The sequence below is a fragment of the Podospora anserina genome, chromosome 1 (assembly GCF_000226545.1).
Source record: "Podospora anserina S mat+ genomic DNA chromosome 1, supercontig 4".
Lineage (NCBI taxonomy): Eukaryota > Fungi > Ascomycota > Sordariomycetes > Sordariales > Podosporaceae > Podospora > Podospora anserina.
Genome location: NW_001914853.1, coordinates 1,493,645 through 1,514,861, shown reverse-complemented (window position 1 = coordinate 1,514,861; position 21,217 = coordinate 1,493,645). Strand labels below are relative to the sequence as shown.

Here is a 21,217-nt window from a genome sequence, read left to right as displayed (position 1 = left end):
TTCCACACCTGGACAAGATATGGGCAAACTCTTGTGATGGTCATCCGCAATGCCGCTCTTGTGTGCTCGGAGAAGGACTCGGCCGGTGCCCCGTTACTCGGTGGTATGCTCCCATATCGACATACCCTCTATCACAGGCCAATCTGAGCACGAAGGTACTTGTGCAGTTTGAAGAAAACTGACGCAGTCAAATTGCGACATGCACGCTCCACCAGAGAGACCACAACAATGCACGTAAAGGTCTCGCTCACCTCGCGGGCACATGAGGCCACATCCCATGCTTTCTCTTTGATTCGCCATGTGCTTGCAAGCTCAGAGTGTGCGCAAGGCACCCACTAACCCACCACCACCCCGCCCTCTCAGTCATCCCACTGCTGCTGTCCACGGTGCTCCAGCCAGGTACTTTCCAAAACCGTCCCGACTATGGCACGCCACGCCGTGTTAGTGGCCCCCAAGCCCCCCAAGCGATCCTCTGGGCGGCGACGATCGGGATCTGGTACCACGGGCCTGCCCTACTAACAGCTGTCCCTCGTGGCAGGTGGCCTGAAATGTGAAATTTCAATTGTAAAATAGAAAGCGCAGCCCCAGCTCAGCATCCTCGCGACCGCTTTGGCTCCTGCCACTTTCGGCAGCCCTGTTAAGAGATTGCCAGTGCGGTACTTTCCTGGCATCTGCCTCTGATCCGTTCTGTGTCACCTTGGCTGTGCCGAGAGAGCGCACGCACACAAACCCACAACCCTCGAACTTGTACCCCGGCATGCATGCATCGACCGCGCTTGTGCCATGTCGCTCCCATTTCCCATTGTAACTGCGTACCCGGAACCTGAGCATGCGGGATACATGTGGCTGCCCACAGAGGAACGGGCCCTTTTCTTACGCTGGGAGGGATTCCCCTACCATCCACGCCCTCCACTCCGGTACCCATCGCCGCCCATCAATTCCATCCGCCCAATCCCAGCTGCCCGTTGTCACCCCCGGCTAGCGGCCCCTTTGTTGCTGGCTGCTGGCTGGTGCGCTTGGTTCCCCCCTCCACGCCCCCCCTTCTCCGGCAGCTTGTTCCCCAGCCCAATGCTGGCAGGCTTCTTTGAAAAACGTGCTTGTCCCGTCCTTGACACTCGACAATCCTGCCGCTTCTCCTTCGGCTTTCCGTTCCAGCAACCTGTCGTCGATATTACCACCACCTGCGAACACTGCCTGCCGTCAATCTTGACCTTCTGTCCGTCTTCACAGCCGCCCAACACCAGACAACAAGACCAAACGCCGGAGACGTCGGCTCAGCGTCAATCGCTTCTGTTTAATTCGCGACATATCTCATCCTGTTCCTCGTCTTTATCCCCGCCCTGCCTCCAGTGGCCCATTGACCTGCCTCCCGACCTGAGCCAAGCACCACTGCCGTCGCCGACCGTGGCTGCTCCCTTTTCAGTGCCTTGAGACGTTGAAAGCTGTTGAGAATCGTCACTCGACGCCGCCGTGGGTTGAGCCACGTGCGGACTGGGATTTCCACACTGCAGCTACTGGCAAACTAGCAACGGCCCAACCAACGTCATGGAGCAACAACGGCCACCTTCGCAAAAGTTCGGGCCCGCCGCCCTGACAAATGTGCTGAACTCACCTGAAGACCACAGAGACTCTGCCTACTACTCAAGCGGAGATGTGTCTAGCAAGCGTATGTTGCTCCAGCTGAAACGAACTACTCGGTCACGGAGGGGGAGAGAAGAAGAGGACTAATAGCTCTGGCAGACAACTCCACAGGCTCAGGCCTGGGCGTCCTTAGCCCACCAAACTCCGGTTTCCAAACCTCGCCCGTTGATAAAACACCATCGCCCACAACAGCGACCCACCTCCTCCCGCTGCCACTCGTGTCTCCGACGAACAGTAATATGAGCGTTGCCTCGATCGTGTCGCCGACAACCCCTCTCAGCGCCGACCCTCGCCGCTTTGACCGTCCGCAATCGCTGGAGTCGGCCCCCAACAGCGCCACATTTGGCCATGGCGAGCTGCCGGAGCCTAGTATGTCACGGAGGGAGAGCGTGGATAGCAGGTTCAACCAGGGATTCGGGCAATTGGGATTGAGCGGGTCCCCCTATGCAAGCCACAACCAGTCGACGTCGTCAATCCAGAATACACTACAGCAACAGAGACATCCTCGTGCCAACCTCGATTCTCTTGCTACAAACCGCATCTCCAATGGGTATCAACCAAACGCAGAACGCAAACCCGAAGTTCATCCCCGAGGAGGAAGAGTTGCGCCAACCATCACAGGGCCAACCACCAGTCTCATTGCTCGAGCAGCAGAGCCTACTAAGGGTCAGGCCTGGGCTTTTCCCGAAGATGACAATGCTATTCAACGCATGTCGGGACCACCTCAGTCCCTGGCAAACTCGAGGAGAAGCAGCGTTGCCGAATCGTTGGCCAGCAGCCAATACACAGTTGATTCAAGGCTGCCTCCTGGACAACGTCGACTCGAAGACCACCACAGCATGACGGAATACCAGAGGCTTTCGGTCGCCTCGGAGTACTCGACAACCCACCATCACTCTCTGCAGCACAAGCAGTTGTCTGATTTGCAGAATGAAGAAGGCGGTCTTCATGCGGGCAGCCAGCCGTATAGCAGGACCCCCGAGCTTCGTATCACCCATAAGCTGGCTGAGCGGAAACGTCGTACGGAGATGAAGGAGCTTTTTGAGCAGCTTAGGGATCTTATGCCTCAAGAGCGGGGCACCAAGGCTTCCAAGTGGGAGATTCTCACCAAAGGTTGGTTTGTTTTCGGAACCATGTGTCTTTTTGTAATAGAGAGCTAATGTCTGCAAAGCCATTCAAGAACACACACGTCAGACCAACACGATTAGAGATCTTCAGTCACATGTTCAGCAGCTTGCCGAGGAGGTAACCAAGCGCGATGCGCAGATGGAGGATATGAGACGTCAGATTCAGGAGCTTCAGTACCGCCAGAGTCACTCAATGCAAGGCCCTCCTCCGCCTGGGTCGGAGCACTACGCGAATGACCAATATGCCAGAGCCCGGCAACAAGCCGAGCTGCCGCCACTTCGGTCTTTCGATGGGCCAACCAATGGCGCAGGCCCTGAGGCTATGACGGGCGTGCAGTACGAAGGTCCACGACCAAATGGCACTACCGTTTACACACGCGCACCAGGGGCGCCTTTCCCCAGATAAAAGTCGACCGGGTTACATTTGGGGTCGGTGTTTCATAGTATCCTCTTCGACGCGGTTTCTTTCTATTCATGTATGTATGTGTATACGAGTCGACAGAAGATTCAGGGGTGCTTTTCTCAAGTTGAGGTGCGTCTGGGATGGAAGGTGGCCTTTTTTTCCCCCTTATACCTGTAGCTTTTTTTTTTTTTTTTTGGGTCAATCCGGTGACAAATACCCCTGGGAATGGGAGGATGGCGAAGGAAAGGGGGTTCAAAAAAAGGAAATCATTCAGTTGGTCAGTTTGTTCTTTCTACCTTTCTTCAGCTCTATCTAGAGCGATCCTTTTTTTTTTGTTCTTCATCATCACCGCCTCAGGCGGGAGAAGGGGTTTGGTGTCATTTTTTTTCCGGGTTTAAGTCAGTGGATGGGATACCCTGCTGGCAGCAAGATACTCGTTTTTTTCTCGGTGTTTGCAGAAAAAGCGGAGGGATGGATGGGATGATGGTGCCGGAATATTTCGAGGCCCAGCCAATGGACGGTTCGCTTTGAGGCGCATGAGCCAGCTTGGTTGTGTACAAGGTCTGGAATATTGCCAGGAGGTATGATGGGATGATCAGGGACGTGGAAGGGCGGAAGATGTTGGGCTTTTTATGTCCCATATGCAGTCGTGCGCATAACAACTTAACTTGATTTTGCTGCTGATGGTGCCTGGCTATATATTTACCCCACCGATGGTTTTCCTACTTGCATTCTTTGGACGGCGGGCTTGGTGATGGCGTTATGTAACGTGGTGAATATTTGGAGAGGTCGGGGCCCTTTAAGGAGGACGGCTTGTTTGGTGTCTACGGTGCCAATGGTGTAGCGGTATAACAGGCACATCTGTACTATAACAAAAAAGGCGTAAACCTTTTGACTTTGATATCATGACCTTGGTGCTGGCCTTTGGGGTGTTGATAATAACTCCATGATAGAAACCAAATACCACAGGGTATTTTCACTTCCCCAATTTTAGTCACGTACCTTAGATCCGAGTTATTGAGCCACAGCAGGGGGAATCATGTGTCCTGAGATGATGCTTTATTGTGCCGCATATTTGTAGAGACCTTTACAAAATCAATTAGGGCGGTGGGAGCGTCAGGGTAGGCAATGTTGTTGCTCTCTCTTGGTGATTTTGGTTTTGAATTCAAACCAGAGATCCACAAATAGCGATAGAGATGCCCACTGCTCCCAGCGTTGTGGTCTAGCACATGAATAGTTCATTCAGAAATCTCTCTTCACTGTTACTGGAAGGTTGTTCGGAGCAACAATTGACTTTTGATCACAAAAGCGAACAAGAGCCAAACTACGCCGAGCGGGGTTTATAATTCACCCACGACAAAAAATAGATTTTCTCGACTACTTAACTCAGCTCACTTTACTCTTTACCTTTTTTAACAAATCAAACCACTTCTATTCACTCAAACTCATCCATCTTTCCTCCCCGCTTACCTAACTTTCCACAAGGAACGTTCTCTGCCTTGTTCGATCCACCTTGAGAATTCATAACAAAGTTCTCATATCGAATCTCGACAAGCTTACCTACACACAGAAACCCTCAAATGGACTCCAGCAATTCATCACCCGCGACAGAGCCCCGTGCGACCACCACGCCCCCAGATGCCTCAACTGCCAACGTTGAAGCCCTGGACGCCTGCTTGCGACTAAAGGAGGCGTACATGAAGGCGGCTGCAAGCGCGCCGCACATGGCCAAGCTTCACGAGATTGTAGCCAAGTCAGCTCCGTATGGCGACGAAGACTCCTGGAGCTCATCAGAATGCGGTCGCACTTAGAGCCCCTTTGGAACCGTCCAAAAGCGACATGTTCGACCCCCTACAACAGAGGAAACCAGCCAGGGATCTGCGGATGAGGAACAGACGATTCTCCCTCCGGACAACCTCCACAATGAAACTGCTCCCAGGGTTGCTCGTCAGTGTGGGATCGAGCATCATCTCTGCCCTGCCGAGGCTTTCTCACAAGATTCTCTCGGGACTGAGAAGAGAGAAGAGCCTGAGACCCTGGCAACAGAGAACAAGCCCACAGAAGAGGACAGATCTTCTCAGGTATCTTTTGAGAACAACTACACTTTCACAAATCAACCATCACGCCATCTTCCACCGGACCATCAAGTCGTCAGCCATCAGCAGGGGCAGACTCCGCAATCCCTTGCTCCAAACAAACACCGCCAGCCCGAGTCAGAGTCCCTTCTTCAAGCCGACCTTCAACAGCTTCAGATACAAGACTCTGAACCCGAGATCGTTGACGATTCAACCCCCTCCGCTGACACAATCAACTCTTCCAACCCAATAACCGTCACCGGCATTGCCACTGGCACGGGAATCACCCTCTCCTTTGCTTTCCGCCCAAACGACCAGACAGCCGTCTGTGATGGAAAACTTGGCGTTGTCCGGGATTTCGATAACGAGGAGCGGCAGGACGAGATCAATAATGGGATAGCTGAAACACTGTCAAAGTGCATTTGGCACAAGCTTTCCGCGCCCCCCACTCGGGCCGACCCGGCCACTAGTGGTGGAGCGCCAGTGATCAGGTTGACGACACCGGAGGGAAGTGAGCACGAGCTGGTGGATTTGGCATACTATCCAGGGCTGGACTGGGCTGATTTGAATGATGAGGAGGGTTCCTAGACTGCGTTTGGATTTGGGGGGATATAGGAATAACACAGGGGATTTGTGGTTTGCATTGGTTTCGGTTGCATTAAATGATACCCACATGCAGATACCCATGGCGTTGGTTGGCTTTTGTTTACAGGAGGGTTGATACTGTTGATTTGGAGGTGACGCGAACGAGATAGGGGCTGATTAACACAATGAGAGGCTTGCTATGATACATGAGGCTCAAAAAAATCTTTGCAAAGTAAAAAGGGTATCTATGGTCCATAACCACCGTCCTCCCACTCCCGAGATTCATGATACCAAACTCAATGCTTCGGGTTGATCCACACCATGATCTCATAATATCCCTTAGAGATCGACGCCCATATCGCGCTGACGATCTTTCCAAGCTGATTCGGGATGTATGCGGCCACCCAGCAGAGGGCTTCAAACAGGAAAACCAGCACCTGCCCTGTGAGCCCAAACAAGGCGACAATACTTATACCCACACACTTGCCCAAGCCAACAACTGCCTTACAAATTGCCTCTGGCAATCCGACAAAAACAGCCCGAAAGACAGCCTTGATCCCATTCCATACATCCTTCAAAGAAATACTCCTAAAATAACCCAGCACAGCTGCCACAGCCGTATGAAGAACCGACACCACCCTCAAAAACACGTTCCCCACTGCCACCCCCATCCTCTTCATCGTCGTCCATATCCAGATACGCAGATTCTTCATCACCTCCGGAATCTTCTTGACAATCTTCCAGATAAACTTCCCCAAACTCTTCATCACTCCCGGAATTTCCTTCATCACCTCCCAAACCCCCCTCGGCAACTTCTTCACCCCCTCCCAAACCCCCTTGCCCGCCCTCTTCACTCTCCCGGGAAACTCCTTCACCTGCCTCTTCGCCCACCCCCCGAACCGCCCCTTATTCTCCCAGCAATACTTCACCGTCTTCACCGCCGGTCTGATGATCGTATGCTTCGGCACACTCCAAGCCAGAAACCTCGGCAGATCCCACACAAAAAACCACACAAACCTCACAATCTTCCTCCCTGCTTTTCTGACTCTCTCCACAGCAACACTGTGATGCGTCTTCCACCTCCTCCACGCGCCCCCCCTTCTCGTCGGCAGGTACTCGACCACCTCCCTATGCCCCCCCTCCGCCGCCAGCCGCAGGGCTAGCTGCCCGTCCGGAGCAATTATCCCGTCATCCGCCCCAAAATCCTCCACCAACAGCTTCACCAAGGCCAGGTTCCCATTCTTGGCGGCAACCATGAGCGGTGTCCGCTCGAGCATCAAGTCCCCATGCTTTCCCTTGTAGCGGAGGCTGCCGGAGGGTAGTTTCCCGTACCCGTTGACCTGCGCACCGAGGGAGATCAAGTGACAGGCCATCTGCCCGTTTCCGGCCTCGATGGCGGCCATGAGGGGGGTTGCGCCCAGTGCGTTGGGACAGTCGGGGGAGATGAAACCAGACTTGACAAACTGGGTGACGAGCTCGGTGTTTTTGCCGTGGGCGATGGCGTGGAAGAAGGTGGAGATGATTTGCTGTTGGAGGGTGTGGTATCGGCGTCTGAGGTCCTCGTCTTCCAAGGCGGCCAAGGGGGAGCTGGTGCGGGAGGGGTGGATGGTGCGCCGGTCGCGGGAGGAGTAGTAGGGGTAGGGGGGGGAGGGGTAGGTTGTCAGGGGGAGGGAGAGGAGGGTGGAGAGGGAGGGGAGGTGGGTAAGAAAGGAGGGGATGAAGGCAGAGTCGAGTGGGGTGTAAGTTGGGAGGGGGGCGTCGGGGGAGAAGCCTGGGTCTACGACGAAGCGGTCGAGAAGGGCGTGGAGGTTTTGGTGCTCAAGATCCATGGCGTAGAGGTTCTGGTTTTCGATTCTGAGACGGGCAGTCCCGGGATCTAGAATGGGGAAGTCGATCTCCCCTGTGGGAGCTTGAGTGTTAGTATTTCCATTGGTGATGTAGGGATTGTCAGTGTAGGCTGGTGGTTCGGTTGATGGCGCTGCTGATGGCTCGGTTGGTGGTGCTTTTCCTGCTTCTGTTGGTTTGATTGTTTGCGATTCATGTGGCAAATCAGTTGCTGGCTGAGTTGTTGACTGGGATTCAACTGCTGCCGCACTCAGCAGCTCGGCTGGCTTGGGTTTGTCGCTCATCATGGACATTGAACAGCTGCAATGCCTCTTAGAAACGCAACTGACGAAACCCGACGATCAGGTCTGCAATGTCGTCGACTTGAAATCCCAGCCGCAACCCATGGTTCTTATGACACGCGCCATACTTGTATCACTGGACGCCTTGCCCAATCGGACAAAGGTGTTTGGAGGCCGCAGCAGTCTTGGCTGTGACACCCTCATGATGGCGTCGGCTATCCCCGTGCACAGGGCTGATGAGTGCCTAACTACATCCAGTTAGCACATGAGCAAACAAGAGGACAAAGATGAGAACAGGATAACCGGACAACATATTCATCCCATGCATCCAAGGGCCGTGATAAGGCATAGCCCATTCCGCCCATAGGGCTGGGTCGACTTGGCCACCACCAATATCGCAGTGATTTCCCAGGAGATAGATTACCGAGGTGGGCGGAATTGGGTTTGTTGGGACTTTGGAACGCAGCTCACATGTGAATATTTTAATTCTCGTTGAGGTATTTGCAGAGAGCAAGGTATGCGGTCATTATGCAAGAAGAACAAGCAGCATTGCCCGTTGATGAATCTCATATCGCTACTTCCATCCAGAGCTGCTTCTGCTTTTTCCAAAGCCAGTATCTGTGACTGCCTCGGTGCTCCAAAGCCTTCATTTTTCACAAGCTCAGCCAGCACACCGCAAGGTTCAAACTTATCGCACCTGGGCCGCAACATGGCTCACCGCCAATAAAAGCAAACATAACAGTCATCCAACAGATTTGATTGATTCAATTGACAAACACCATCCCACCATGTCACTCACCCGGTGGTTAAGCTATCAATGCAGTCTGTTCACACCCTTCAAACCCCTCCCATTCCATCCCAGCCACCAACAACAACAATTAAGCCGACTCGGTCCAGCGGCTCGCGGGCTCATAAATACCAGGCTCCTTCTCGGCAGCGGCAATGAGAGCGTCATGGCCGTTCTCATCCCTCTTCATGTTGGGTGTACCGACACAAGCACCCTGAGCCAAAGCATCAGGTCCCATGCAGACAACAGGGCTGGTAATGCCGATCAAGGGGGTGGGCTGGCGATTGCAAGTCGCGCCAGTGACCTTGCGGATCTTGTTGCCCAGGAGATTCTTGACATTGGTGTACTGGTTTTGGACAGCCAGGTGGTTGGGGGTGGGCGCGGGAATGCCGGCCAGACCACCGGGCACGACGTTGTCGTATGTGGCCAGAATAACATGTTCGGCAAAGTTCTCGGCTTGGTCTGTGGTTTCAATCAGTACACTCGTTCTCAAAACTTTCCAAAGACAATAACGGGCATGGCTTACTGGTGTTGGCATAACCGGTGGGAAGATGCGAGTCGGAGTTGTAGGCGTTGAGCCAGGCAGAGGTGGCGGAATAGTCGCCGTTTCCACCATGCTGGCGGTCGAAGATGTGGCCTGATTCGTGGATCCAGAGACTGGTGTCGAGGTAATTTTGACCAAACATGAGATCACCCGATCCAGATCTTTGACTTTGTCAGTCCTGTACGTTGAAGAGACAGAGAGCAGCTTACTTGGCGTGAGCAGCAACACCGGGTGTCATGAAACCGGGGAAGACTATTCAGATGTCAGAGTTATTCCTATTCGGCTGCCAAAACCACCAAAAACTCACCAACAATATGACGGATGAAGTCTCTGGTTCCCACAGGAAGGGACCCAAACGCGTTGATCATACCGCCCACCGACATTGTCGACCCGTTGTGGCGGCACATGTACCAAGGCTGGCTACAGTCCGCAAAGGTAACCTCATAGACCTCCATGTCGTAGGCGGAAAAGCCCTCGTGGATGGATTCGGATTTGCAGAATGCAGGAAGCTTCCCCCAGGGCCATTTGTTGATGCTTGTCGCGGCCGGTGCAATGAGATGGGGCAAGAATGCCTGGGACATGGCACCGAGGTCGTACTCAGGGTTGAGGATTGGCTTGGTGAGCTGCTGGCCCAAAGCACCCTGGCTGGCCAGGAGCGCGACGGTAGCTGAAGTCAGCAACTGAGACTTGGATGGGGTCATCGTGATGGAGACTTGTTTCTGGAGGCGAAGAGTTTAAGATATGACGAGAAGGGCTGAGTGAAGGCTGGATGGTGAGCGACTGAGACGATGGGTATGGCGGGATGGCGCTCCTATTTATCTTCCGATCGATCATGGTTGAGGTGTGCTGTATGCCATTCCTGTCTAAGTGGTTATGTGTGTGCTTGATTGGATTTTCACCAAGGCATCACGAATACGGAGAACCCTAGTGACATGTAGCTAACCACTCACGATGGCTTCCTACCCCGGTGATCAGCACTTGTAAGGTTCGGCAACAAAAATTGACTTGAACACACAGATTGAAGATGACAAGTCGGATCCTTTGATGTTACCCAACTATACCTTACAGGGCTCTGTATAAGTGTACGCAGACGCGCTACATGCTTCGTGTTCTTACTATATCACCAGGGGGTCGGAGATTTAGTTCGCCATTCATGTACGTATGCCTCCACGTCGTGGAGTATACTTTGACAGGTTCTTGAACACATGGATGGCAGCAAGAACAGTTGATAGCAGAGGTGAAAGATCTTGATTGCTAAGGGCCCCCACTCCAATGTTCCTCAGCGACATCCAATACACCTACCTATCTAGGTATCTACCTAGGTATGTACTGAAGTTTGGTAGCGGCTATGACAATTGGCTGCCAGGAAGTCAGCCTTACATACAGCGCATTAAGCCCATACCGTCGTAATTAGAAAGCTTGGTGCACACCGGAGTGCTTCCCGGGGCGTCAGAAGGATGCCAAGAGGCAATGGTGCTGACAGGTGCTGGCGCTTTGGCCCCAACCGGGAACTTTGACCCCTGGACTCTACCCGGTTTCTGGGAGTTTTGAAATCACCGTTCCCGGAAGGGTTCAGTCAACCTTGACAAAATGCTTCATGTTAGACGGCTAGACGGCATTTGTTCCGTATCACCTCACATCCTCGAACCAGTCATTCTGCTTTTCGGCCCAAGCAAAGCACAACCTCATGCTTTCGTGGGTCATGTGGTTCAAGGTACGCAAAAAGCAGTGGACTGAATGATGCTGGGGTCGGAGTTTCACCCCTCAAAATAGAGCTAGCAACGGCTAGCGGAAAGCATGAGTGCCTCCCACGGCAGAATTAGTTCGACTATTGCAGTGATATCTGTTGCTTGTACGTAACCATGCACGCTGTGGATAAACAAACTGAGACTGGTAAGTAAGTCAGCACAAGCTGACATGCCGAACCACGCTTCGGAAAACAACCGGAACTCTTTCAAAGATACTGAGCCAACAAGCCCAAAAGGATGGTCAGTAGGCCTTGAATGGATAGCCAAGAGGCCTGGTTTCTATTTCAAAAGGTGTGAGTTGACAGTCACCACATGTTTTACTAGCTGGCAATAGCAGTTATTTTGTCCAGGGCGTGCCGTGGGACGGAACATGGAAAAGGATCCTCTACCTAGTCAGAGGCAAATGCGAGGTACGCCGGGAGAAACACCATAACAAGGTTAGCAGCGGAGGGCATGACTAGATTGAGGACTTGGTGTGAACGTATACCGCCATGGAGTCAAAGTCCGGCGCTGAGTTTCATCTTTCCATTTTTTACGTATACCTCGAAGACTTGACCGATTCGGTCCAACAAGACAATAGCATTTGGACCGCTTGAATGCCCGGTTGTGGATATTACAAGGCTGATCTTATCACATCAAGGGCAAACATAATCGGCATTGCACACCGAAAGTCCTGAAGGATGATTCCTAGGCACCTGGGTATTTTTTGACGGGTTGGCGAATAAAGATATTGCAGGCTATCAACGGATTGCAATGTTGTCTAGCCGCAAAAAAGCTCCGTGTTTTGACTACAACACTGGGTCGTTGTTCCCCTTGATCTTCCCATGACAATCTTTATGAGATGCCGTAGTTCGTGACGTCGATACGCGACCTTGATTCCTCCCTGGGCAGTTTGTCCGGTGTGTCCATCGAGACCCATGTCCGGAATACTGTGTATCAAGATGCCTTGTTGAAAAATAAGTATTTGAATGGCTGAATCGGATACCCAGAATAGCTCTCCAGATACTCCTCTCCCTGAACCTGTTGATCACTGCTCTGTCTCCTCCTGCACTTCCTCCCTCTCAGCCACGTTCTGCAATCTCTGAGATCCTTCCATATAACCAGTTCGCAGACCATCTTGTGCCCGTCGGGAGGCACCTCGGCATTGAACCAGCAGTTAGAGCCACAAGAAGCACATGTGTCGATGGTGTGCGGAAACGGCTTCTTTCCATCCGGTGGGCTGATGAAAAGGGTTGCAATCTTTCTCTTCATCCCAGAAACACGGGCAGCTCATTTCAGCGGGACTTTCGATTTCAAAAACATTCCAGATGGTCGCTTTGGAGGTGCACTGCAGAACAGCAAGAGCACCTTCCTGTGTCGCCGTTAAATTCGCCCTCAAGTTGTCGCAAGAGGTCGATGCTAGCGCGTTTCAAGCCGTGAGCCGCTGTCACAACGACCGGGGAGACGTATGTGCTTTGCTTCGTTAAGAGGCGTGATTCTTCTGACCCGGTTTCTGGGTCAGTGACTCTCCCGACGCGAAAGGCGCATTTGGTGTCGAACTTCCACTCGAAAGATCTATTGGGGCACGATGATATTCGGTTGAACTGGCAATCAAGGTCGTTGGCTGCGACCACAGGAGGTCTAATGGCGAGATTGTGGGAGCGCATCACTGCGCTCGCCAAGTTGAAGGGGATAGTGACGACACATCGGAGCTTGATGATGCTGGGAGCTAACCGAGGCTGATTTGGGAGCTCTGCGCTTCCTCTTGTCCACCCTGGCTTGAAAATGTCTTTTCCGCAGGCTCGCAATGCATGGGCCGTGGGTGAGATTGACGAATGGAATTTGACGCATGTGGGCCATAGAATGTCGTCTGGGTAGATGCCCTGTTTCTCAACAAGGGCTAACAGGTTGTAGAGGTCCTTTCCTGAGAGGCGGAGGCAGTGGGGGCTGATTTCGGCCAGCATCGTGCGGCTGGTTAAGGCAAGCGCGGCCCTTGCGTACGACTCAAGCGACTTGTTGATCTGGAGCAGGAGTTCTGGGGGTAGCTTCTCGATGCGATTGAGGGTGTGCGTAGTCGTCGGCTCTGGCGAGATGCTCTCCCTGACACGGTGACTTGTGATCATTGCGGCTGGAAGGGTTTTAGACCTTACGCCTCTTGGTGGGCGGTCCACCCATAGTTTTTATTTGGATGGTGTAGGATATATATGATGAGGAAAATAGGCAAGACTTGAAGAAGTCCCAGATGTGAAACTTATGAGCTCTGCATGGAATGGTTGGCCGGTAACGAGATGAAAAGTCGGTAGAAACGTTGAGAAAAACGTCGAGGAAAACTTGAAGGTGGAGGAGAAGGACGAAAAAAAGGTCAGGAAAACCTAGATCGAAGAAAAGGACGTAAAAGCTTGAGGAAAGGGTTGCAGAAAAGGTTGCGAGAGGGCGATGAAAAGAAAAGAAAAGGTGAAAAGGTGGGTGAAGGGTCCGACAGCAAACTTGACCTGCTGCCAACGCTATCATTTATAAATAAATCAAATTACAGCAAGTGAATAGGGCCTACTCCAGTTGGTTTATAGGCCCCATCCTTTTCACATCCTGTCAATAATAGCAGTGGTCTGTGTATCCTGAGCCACAGCCTGAGCCACAGCCTGAGCTTGCTCTCGAGGCGACGCTCCTGTAGCAATGACGGCTCTTCCTTCATTTTCATCGCAATGGCCACCAGACGACTGAGATCTTAATGTGGCACTGATCTTCCGCTCGACACCCATTTACTTCTTCTTTTCCATGAGTTTCATTCATTTTTATTTTTTTTCGTTCCACAAGCTCTCCCTCAGTTCTGGCGCTCAACATCCATTTCAAATTCAAGGAACAGTCTTAGGTACTCACCACACTGGTCGGCTGGGACTAGCACATTTATCCAGTATCTCCGACTTCCTCTTGCGACTTTCATCTCTAAGGAGGAAAATGATGACCATCATGACGCCCAACAGAAAGTTCGGACTCATCAAGCTGCTTTAGGAAATCAAAAACTGGAAGGAAAATTTGCCATCGACGTCTGTATGCGTTTACGACAGGCTGCACGGCATGGTGAGCTCTCCTTCCCCACTGCAGCTCGCGGTTGCAGCTGGGAATCTTGAGATGGTCAAAGATATCACGGAACTCTACCTTGAGGCTGCCTCAACGAACATCGAGCTCCCATCTTTAGGATCCGAAGTGAGGTACAACTCATTGGCAACCGTCCAGATAGACCCGCTAGGAATTGCCGCTCATCTAGGCTATCTATGACGAAATCTCCAGGTTTTGCTGGACAAAGGGGTGTACGACAACGAGGCATAGAGGACCTATCAGCACTCAAATCTTTCTCATTTATTCGCGCGCAAGATCTTATGAAGCAATGAGCCAAAGTTCTTCAGCAGCCTTTCGATCGCCGCATCATTAGAACCCCCGACCCAGTATTTTACTCAGCAGAAGGTGGACTCACACCTAAGCCTCGAAGGTTACGCCCCTCCAGCAGGCTGCCCTCGACATCACACATACCGATCTCGCCAAGGTTCTCATCCGCGCGGGTGCACCCTGGGCTCCTTGGACAGACGATCCCTCTGTGCCCTTTCACCAGAACTCCAAGGAGCAACTTTCACTGTCGCCCTGTCAGACTGCGGTTGAAGTAGACCCATCAACCTCTCTCAAGTTGTCTCCCCTTGAAATCGTTTTATCACACCCCAAGGACGATGAATTTCTCGAAAATCAATGGGACCTCTTCTTGACAATGATGGAAGAGGGAGGCGTGGAATCACCCAACAGGGGCACTTCCCCTGAGGACTATTCGAGCTAGATTTCAGCAGACTCTCAACCTGGTCAGCAGCGGAATACTTTACCCCGAAACTCCCGCTAGCTTGGCTCGCCAAATGATGGTGAGGAAGATGGTCAAATATCTTCGTTGCAAAGGCAAATCGGGAGTTGGAAGGTGAGTGTCGATGTCTTTTCTGAATGAAGCCTCTCGCCTATTGCCAGATGGCTCCTCTTTTTCCATGGCACCAGACCGATCAGGCTGATCTTGAACGTGATGTTGACGCAGTTATAATTCTTTGCTGAGTCGTGCTAACATAGCGAGTAGGGAATGAACTGGAGGGGGCTGACATATGTTGACATTGTCTGAACACGGGGTGCGTTCATCCAATCAAAGTCGACTCTACTCCAATGCGAGGCCCCTATTTGACCCAACAAAAAAGCAGCAATTCTGTCCGAGGAAAAATAGAATAATGACCACAGCGGAATTGGAAGTGAGCCTAATGTGATGGCGATGGCTGCTGGGCACGTTCTGGAGAAAGTTTGGAACCTTGATGCTAGTGGTTCAGCCCATCACTCTGTCCGTCGCCACGCGCCAATGGCCTGGCCAGGTTCCGGACAGTCGCCTCCGGGAAGATGCCGGTAGTGCTTGTTACACTGGCAGGGTTGATCTCCCGGCTTTGTGACCTTATACCCGTGAATTTTGCAACGCCTTCTTTGCCACCGTGGTCTACACAAAAGAGCTGTCACGATATCCAGCCAAAAAGTACGATTTACGGGGGCCGTTTGGGGATACATAACTTATCGAGCACATCGCACATACGCTCCAAAACATTCTGCCACCAGGTCGTGGAAACCGCCCTCAACATTCCAATGGCGTCGGCATTTGAACTCGACGGGCCAGTATTCCATACAGCACCCACCCACGAGCTTCCAATTCGTGCATCAAGTCTTCTAGAAGAAGAAACTGGGGCGGACCGACGAGCCCATGGCCATAATCTCCATACTCATAGCCCTATGAGCACAAGCAGACTGTCTGACGACTCCTCAGCGCTATCCATCGCCACGGAAATGTCCCATGATCAATCCTTTTCATATGGTATGGAAAAGGGGTTCTGGAGGGTAAGTCCATCCTGAGCAGCTGTTTCCAGGTCTTCTTATTGATATGTAGCATAGGTTCGTCAAGGAGCACAAGAACTGCTTCGCTTCGCTGAATTATACAGCCAACACCGAGCTTCCCAGATGACACCAGCCGACGATTCGTTCGTCCTCCATGCGCTGCCGAAACAGATTGACCTCGTGTCGATGACCCAACTATCATGGGGTTTGCTCCATGCTGTTAGCGACATCAACGTCCACAGCCGCAAGGCAACCGAAACCCTTGAATGGATGCACGAAGACGACAAGCCGTCAAATGCGAAGAGGCGGAAGCGGTCAAGGAGGCAAGATGTAAGTGTCGCCAGTCCCTCTACCTTGTGGATTCAGGATGAAGTGCTGACTCGAGGAAACCGACAGAGCGACATCAGCAGCACGGCAGCTTGCAAAAAGTGTGGTGTGATGGATAGCCCTCGATGGCGAGTAGGGCCTGCTGGGCCAGCAACGCTTTGCAATGTGTGCGGGCTGCTGTATGCAAAGCGCAGCCGGAGGCATGGGTCTGGTTCTGAATCCCAGTCGGCAGCTCGATGACATTTGCATGATATTTGAATGCGCGCTGTTTCAGAATCGCTGACACCACCATCTCGAACGTCTAGCAAAACGGTTCGGCGGGCAGTGATGGGTTAAAAAAGATAAGAGGAAGGATGTGTCGTCTGGGTGCAAGGCCATTCTCGGCCAAGCCTCTCTCTAGCGCCGCACTTTTAGGGGCGGAGATCGGGGCATGGATTGTGTCCGGATATCCTGCCGCCAGTGATCGTTCACAAAAACCAGGCACCAAACGCCTCGAAGATGGAACGTTTTATACTTATAGATCCGAGAACATGCCGACGGCCAGGAGTGGCGCTCATAGTTGTAGTTGTAGTCAGCTTATGTAGTAGTTGGAACACCAATAGTGTTCGGGTGCAAATAAAGTTCTCACTTGTACCAGAGATCAAGGACAGATGGAAGAACCGCTGCAACTTTCGATCACCGATGCCCAGGAGTTAGTGCAAAGTCGGGTCCCGAAAGCCCGACTGGGTAGATCCATCGTGCAATCGAATCCCCGTCCGCCCGTTGCAAAGGTACTCCACTTTAGATCCCGAAGCAAAAGTACTGATCATGAAACGGAAACAGCCGATATACACCTTAATTGATTCTCTCCACCAGTCAATCACCATCCGAGGGCCGATGGATGGAAGCATTATCTAGAGAATGTCATGGTTTGTTTGTGTGAACTTCCGTCTCTAACCTGTACGTGTAAACATAACTACCAATACGCGGAAACCCGCCTGCTTTGTCAATGTGTCGTCATTGACATACCCCGACTGGGTTCTGCCGCCGAGATGTTTATCGAGCGGGATAGTGCCCGATATGGGTGTGGAATTCCAAGGCATTTTCTCGTTTAGTGCCTCTTTAGCCCCCGTGCTGTAACATCGAGATGCCACCCTTGTGCCGAATTGTTTCCGACATATCCGCCATGACCAACGACGGTCGCCGGCCTGGAGAAGTTTTCGGGCTCGGGTTGCTGCTGGAGGGGGTCAAGGGACGTGTGATGGTGCCGGTGGTCTTGGGATTTCTAGGCGATGTGGTAGCCCCTCCAACAAGAGCAGCATCTCTCCTCATGCCATGGAAACCCCCCTTGGTATTGACTAGACATGCGGCCGGAGCAACTGCCCAGCCGGTGTCTGCCTTCAGCAAATCCTCACGCGACACTGGAGACTGAAGAGTCAGGATGTGGGGTTTTATTACGCTTCTGGATGAAAACAGGTGGATTCTTCCTGCGAGATAGCAAGGGCTGTGCTTGGAGGTCAGTGGTATCCAAGCTGAATCCCGCCTTGGTGTCGAACTCTATCAGGGGCTAGCCATACGGGAAGCCACCCTACCGCGGCATGTCGGACGTGGAGATCTCCAGAGACCCAGGGAAAAGTCACAAACTGAAGGGGTATTTTTTCTTGGTGTCAGGGGGTGGTCGTCTGTTAAAACCGAGCCCCTGGGACCTCAGCGGAAAGCTTGTCAAGTTCTCGGTCTGCACTCTGCAAATCGGTCTGAAGCCCCTCCCTCTGCCTGTGACGAAGCCACTTCTGGGCTCGTCTGTCTGGCACTTTTCCTTTTGAGAAACACCCGGCCTCTGACCACTTCGCTCCTTCACCAAGATGGCGATCGGGGCCATTTTGGAACCACTCATTGTGGTCAGTCTGTTGACATTTGGTACCATTGTCAACCGCAACAAGTCGGCCACTTTCTCTCCATCACCATACAGATCATCCAGGCCCGTGCCTTGGCAACATCTCAAGTACGACAAGGACCCCGACTACGATGAGCTGGAATCGGGACGGCCCAGCACAGACGACGAAAATGCCCTTTTGCGGTCACCAGTCAGCGAATCCAGCATCGGCTCCGACGGCACCTTGACCGACGAATCGAACTCACCATGGCGGAAGCGCCAGCTGAAGGTCTTCAAGTGGGAGCGTGAGGTCACAACGCCGAATACTGCCATCTTCAAGGACCGTTTCCTCAGTCGCGTGCTTCAGCGTCTTCCCTTTTTGGCCGAGGTCTGGTACTGGGCTCTTATCTACTGGGTCTACCAGCTTGGAAGAGCTTTCACAGCCGTCACTCTGCAAGAGTCAACAGTCGACACCGCTCGCGAGCATGCCCTCCAGGTTATTCACATGGAACAGCGACTGGGCATTTTCATTGAGCCTGCCGTGCAAGGTTGGTTTCTTCAGCGACCCGAGCTTATGCGATGGACGAACAAGACATACTCTTTCATCCACATTCCGGGCACGATCCTTTACCTGATCGTCCTCTACTATGTCACGACAGCCCGTCCCAGACAGAAGATTCAGGAGGAGAACGGAGGTCGCCCGATTAGTGGAAACTGGAGAAAGTTGGCCCCCCGATTCGGACCTGATACCTATGAGAAGAGGAGGAGGACCATGGCCTTCTGCAACCTGTTGGCCTTCATCGTATTTACTTTCTGGCCTTGCATGCCACCGAGACTGCTCAGCGACCCAAACTACACTGGCGAGTTTGCCAAGGAGGCGAAAAGCTATGGCTTTATTGACACTGTCCACGGCGCCGATGGTGACAGCAGTGTGTGGACCACCAACCGCTTCTGCAATCAATATGGTGAGTTCCCAACGTGTTATTCCTCTCGTCTGTGAGACAATCCACTGACTTGACTAGCCGCCATGCCTTCTCTTCACTTCGGCTACTCCTTCCTTGTTGGACTCACCATCGCCACCGTTCCCCTCAGACGCTCTGGAAAGCTTGGGTGGAAGAGACTGGCCATTGTTGCCATCGGCATGATCTATCCTGGCATTATCCTGACTGCCATTGTTGCTACCGCCAACCATTTCATCCTGGACGCCGTTGCCGGTGCTATTGCCTGCCTTCTTGCCTGGAAGTTCAACGGCCTGCTCCTCAACCTCCTGCCAGTCGAGGACTACTTTTTGAGGGCTGTCAGGATAGCCAAGCCTTGAGCATGGATTGAAGAACTTGGAGTTTCAGCGTTGGCACAATGGGCTTGGGATACCTTCCGACCGATCAGCAGTTGGATTCCATCTATACAGTACACCGAACTAATCACCCCGAATACCAAGTACCAGCATATTGGATGACTTGGTGGTCAAAGACAACCATAGTATTATTAATACATATACACTTGATACCCCCCCTCCCCCCTACCAAATCCCCTCTGCCCCCCCGGGTCCTTCAAAGACTCTTTCATCTCTGTTTCTTGTTCAGCCCCCGAGCAGCTGTTTTCATCATCATTCTGATTGATGTCTTCATCGGCCTCCGCAATGCTTTGATGACTCTCCTCATGATCCTGCTTCTTGTTACTTCTTGGGGAGTTACACTGGGTGCCAGCGGAATACCAATTGCAGTTTCTAGTCAATGTAAACTTGTTCTTTGCCGGAGATTCAACCCTTGCTCGATGGCGAGCTGTCTGCTGACCAAGGATGAGATTCATCTTCTGGGTCCATATTCCAGGTTGGTCACTCAAGTTCGGGCTAGATAGAGGCTCGTGGGAAGCGGAATTTGTACATGAGAAGGGTTTGAATAGGAAATGTTGAAGAACACGAAGATGTTAAGTCGTCTTGAGCGTTTGGCCAAGGGATATTTTGTTTGTCCAGTGGTGGACATGCAAGCGGGACAAAACTTGTTGATATGATGTCAGGCATGGTAGCTGTCCCAAAAATAGGAACAGGCTTGCGACCTGTGCCCATGCCCTTGATAAATGAAACCACAAACTACTCGCACGGATGAAACCACCCATTTATGTAGTTAGATCGTGCGTTGCATCCGGCCCGGTCCGGCGCCGGTAAACTTTCGGCTGGTGTCCCTCTCCGGGGGCTTGGTACGGATCTCACCCGGAGCCCCAACAGGTGAGGTCGTTTTGCGCTTGCGCACAAAAAAGCGCAGATTAAGAAGCATCACCTGATCATCTTAACAAGGTTCGTCCTTTTTTCAGTGCTGAATTGGTAATCACAGATAGATTCACAACCTCAGGGGTTAGGCAGCAAAAGCTCTGCTGGACTATTGGTTTCAAGGAGATGAGTCATCGGATGCTGAATAATCCTGCAGCTGGCTTTCGTTGTGGACAGTACCGTATCTGACATTGTATCTGTTGGTTTTCCAGCCCATACCAAAACACCACAACGGCTCTGTAAAAACCTTGCACGGAAAAGACAACCAAGAGATGAAACCATACCGCGAATGCCGTATTGCACTCAGCTCTCGAGACCGAACGCCAAGCATGTTGAATTTGCAGGGGGTGGATAATCGATCAGTGACAATCCACTGAACCAAATTTGCAAACAGAGCAGAGACGCGCAAGCTTTGTGAAAGACGTCAACTCTGTGGCGGTTCGTTCGGACTGCTTGCCTTTGGTCTTGCATCTTGAGAAGGACGAAATTGAGGACAGAGGTAGCTATGTGTGACGATACCTCAATAGAGAGGTGATAGGCGTTGCGGCTGTGTCAACCGAGTCTGATAGAGGTTGAAGGCGCTGCCATTAATTGCGGGGACGATTGCACAGTTGGGCGGGGAAGTTGATGATGTGGGTCGCAACTACCGCACAATACCTGATTGGTCAGCCTGTAAGAGGCAGCCGCAGCTGGTGACACCAGTGACGACCTCCAACACTACCACCACTCCTTTCGTATTCCACACAGATTGCCTGCAATTTAGATAGGCAACAACATGGAGACTTAGAGAGGAAGCCATTTTTCTATAAAGCCGGCTCCTTCTTCCCACTTGTTCTCTGACACTTTCTCTCATTCATCACA

At 52.2% G+C, this 21,217-nt stretch overlaps 5 protein-coding genes across 5 annotated transcripts; 3 read left to right on the top strand and 2 right to left on the bottom strand.

Moving 5' to 3' along the window:
• Positions 1 to 1,545: 1,545 nt before the first annotated feature.
• Positions 1,546 to 3,174, top strand: PODANS_1_18420 (uncharacterized protein; the record flags this gene model as incomplete). Its single annotated transcript, XM_001907266.1, has 3 exons — positions 1,546 to 1,666; positions 1,741 to 2,786; positions 2,836 to 3,174. The coding sequence occupies 3 exons, from the start codon at positions 1,546 to 1,548 to the stop codon at positions 3,172 to 3,174; spliced, it is 1,506 nt and encodes a 501-aa protein (XP_001907301.1).
• A 2,953-nt stretch (positions 3,175 to 6,127) lies between these two features.
• PODANS_1_18410 (uncharacterized protein) lies at positions 6,128 to 7,969 on the bottom strand (the record flags this gene model as incomplete). The annotated part of the gene is made up of 1 exon (XM_001907265.1): positions 6,128 to 7,969. The coding sequence occupies one exon, from the start codon at positions 7,967 to 7,969 to the stop codon at positions 6,128 to 6,130; it is 1,842 nt and encodes a 613-aa protein (XP_001907300.1).
• An 866-nt stretch (positions 7,970 to 8,835) lies between these two features.
• On the bottom strand, positions 8,836 to 9,989 carry PODANS_1_18418 (uncharacterized protein; the record flags this gene model as incomplete). Its single annotated transcript, XM_001907264.1, has 4 exons — positions 8,836 to 9,206; positions 9,271 to 9,449; positions 9,498 to 9,540; positions 9,596 to 9,989. 4 exons carry the CDS (start codon positions 9,987 to 9,989, stop codon positions 8,836 to 8,838), a joined length of 987 nt encoding a protein of 328 aa, XP_001907299.1.
• Positions 9,990 to 15,428: 5,439 nt separating this feature from the next.
• PODANS_1_18400 (uncharacterized protein) lies at positions 15,429 to 16,478 on the top strand (the record flags this gene model as incomplete). Its single annotated transcript, XM_001907263.1, has 3 exons — positions 15,429 to 15,914; positions 15,969 to 16,241; positions 16,308 to 16,478. The coding sequence occupies 3 exons, from the start codon at positions 15,429 to 15,431 to the stop codon at positions 16,476 to 16,478; spliced, it is 930 nt and encodes a 309-aa protein (XP_001907298.1).
• A 1,601-nt stretch (positions 16,479 to 18,079) lies between these two features.
• PODANS_1_18390 (uncharacterized protein) lies at positions 18,080 to 19,408 on the top strand (the record flags this gene model as incomplete). Its single annotated transcript, XM_001907262.1, has 2 exons — positions 18,080 to 19,086; positions 19,183 to 19,408. The coding sequence occupies 2 exons, from the start codon at positions 18,080 to 18,082 to the stop codon at positions 19,406 to 19,408; spliced, it is 1,233 nt and encodes a 410-aa protein (XP_001907297.1).
• Positions 19,409 to 21,217: the final 1,809 nt, after the last annotated feature.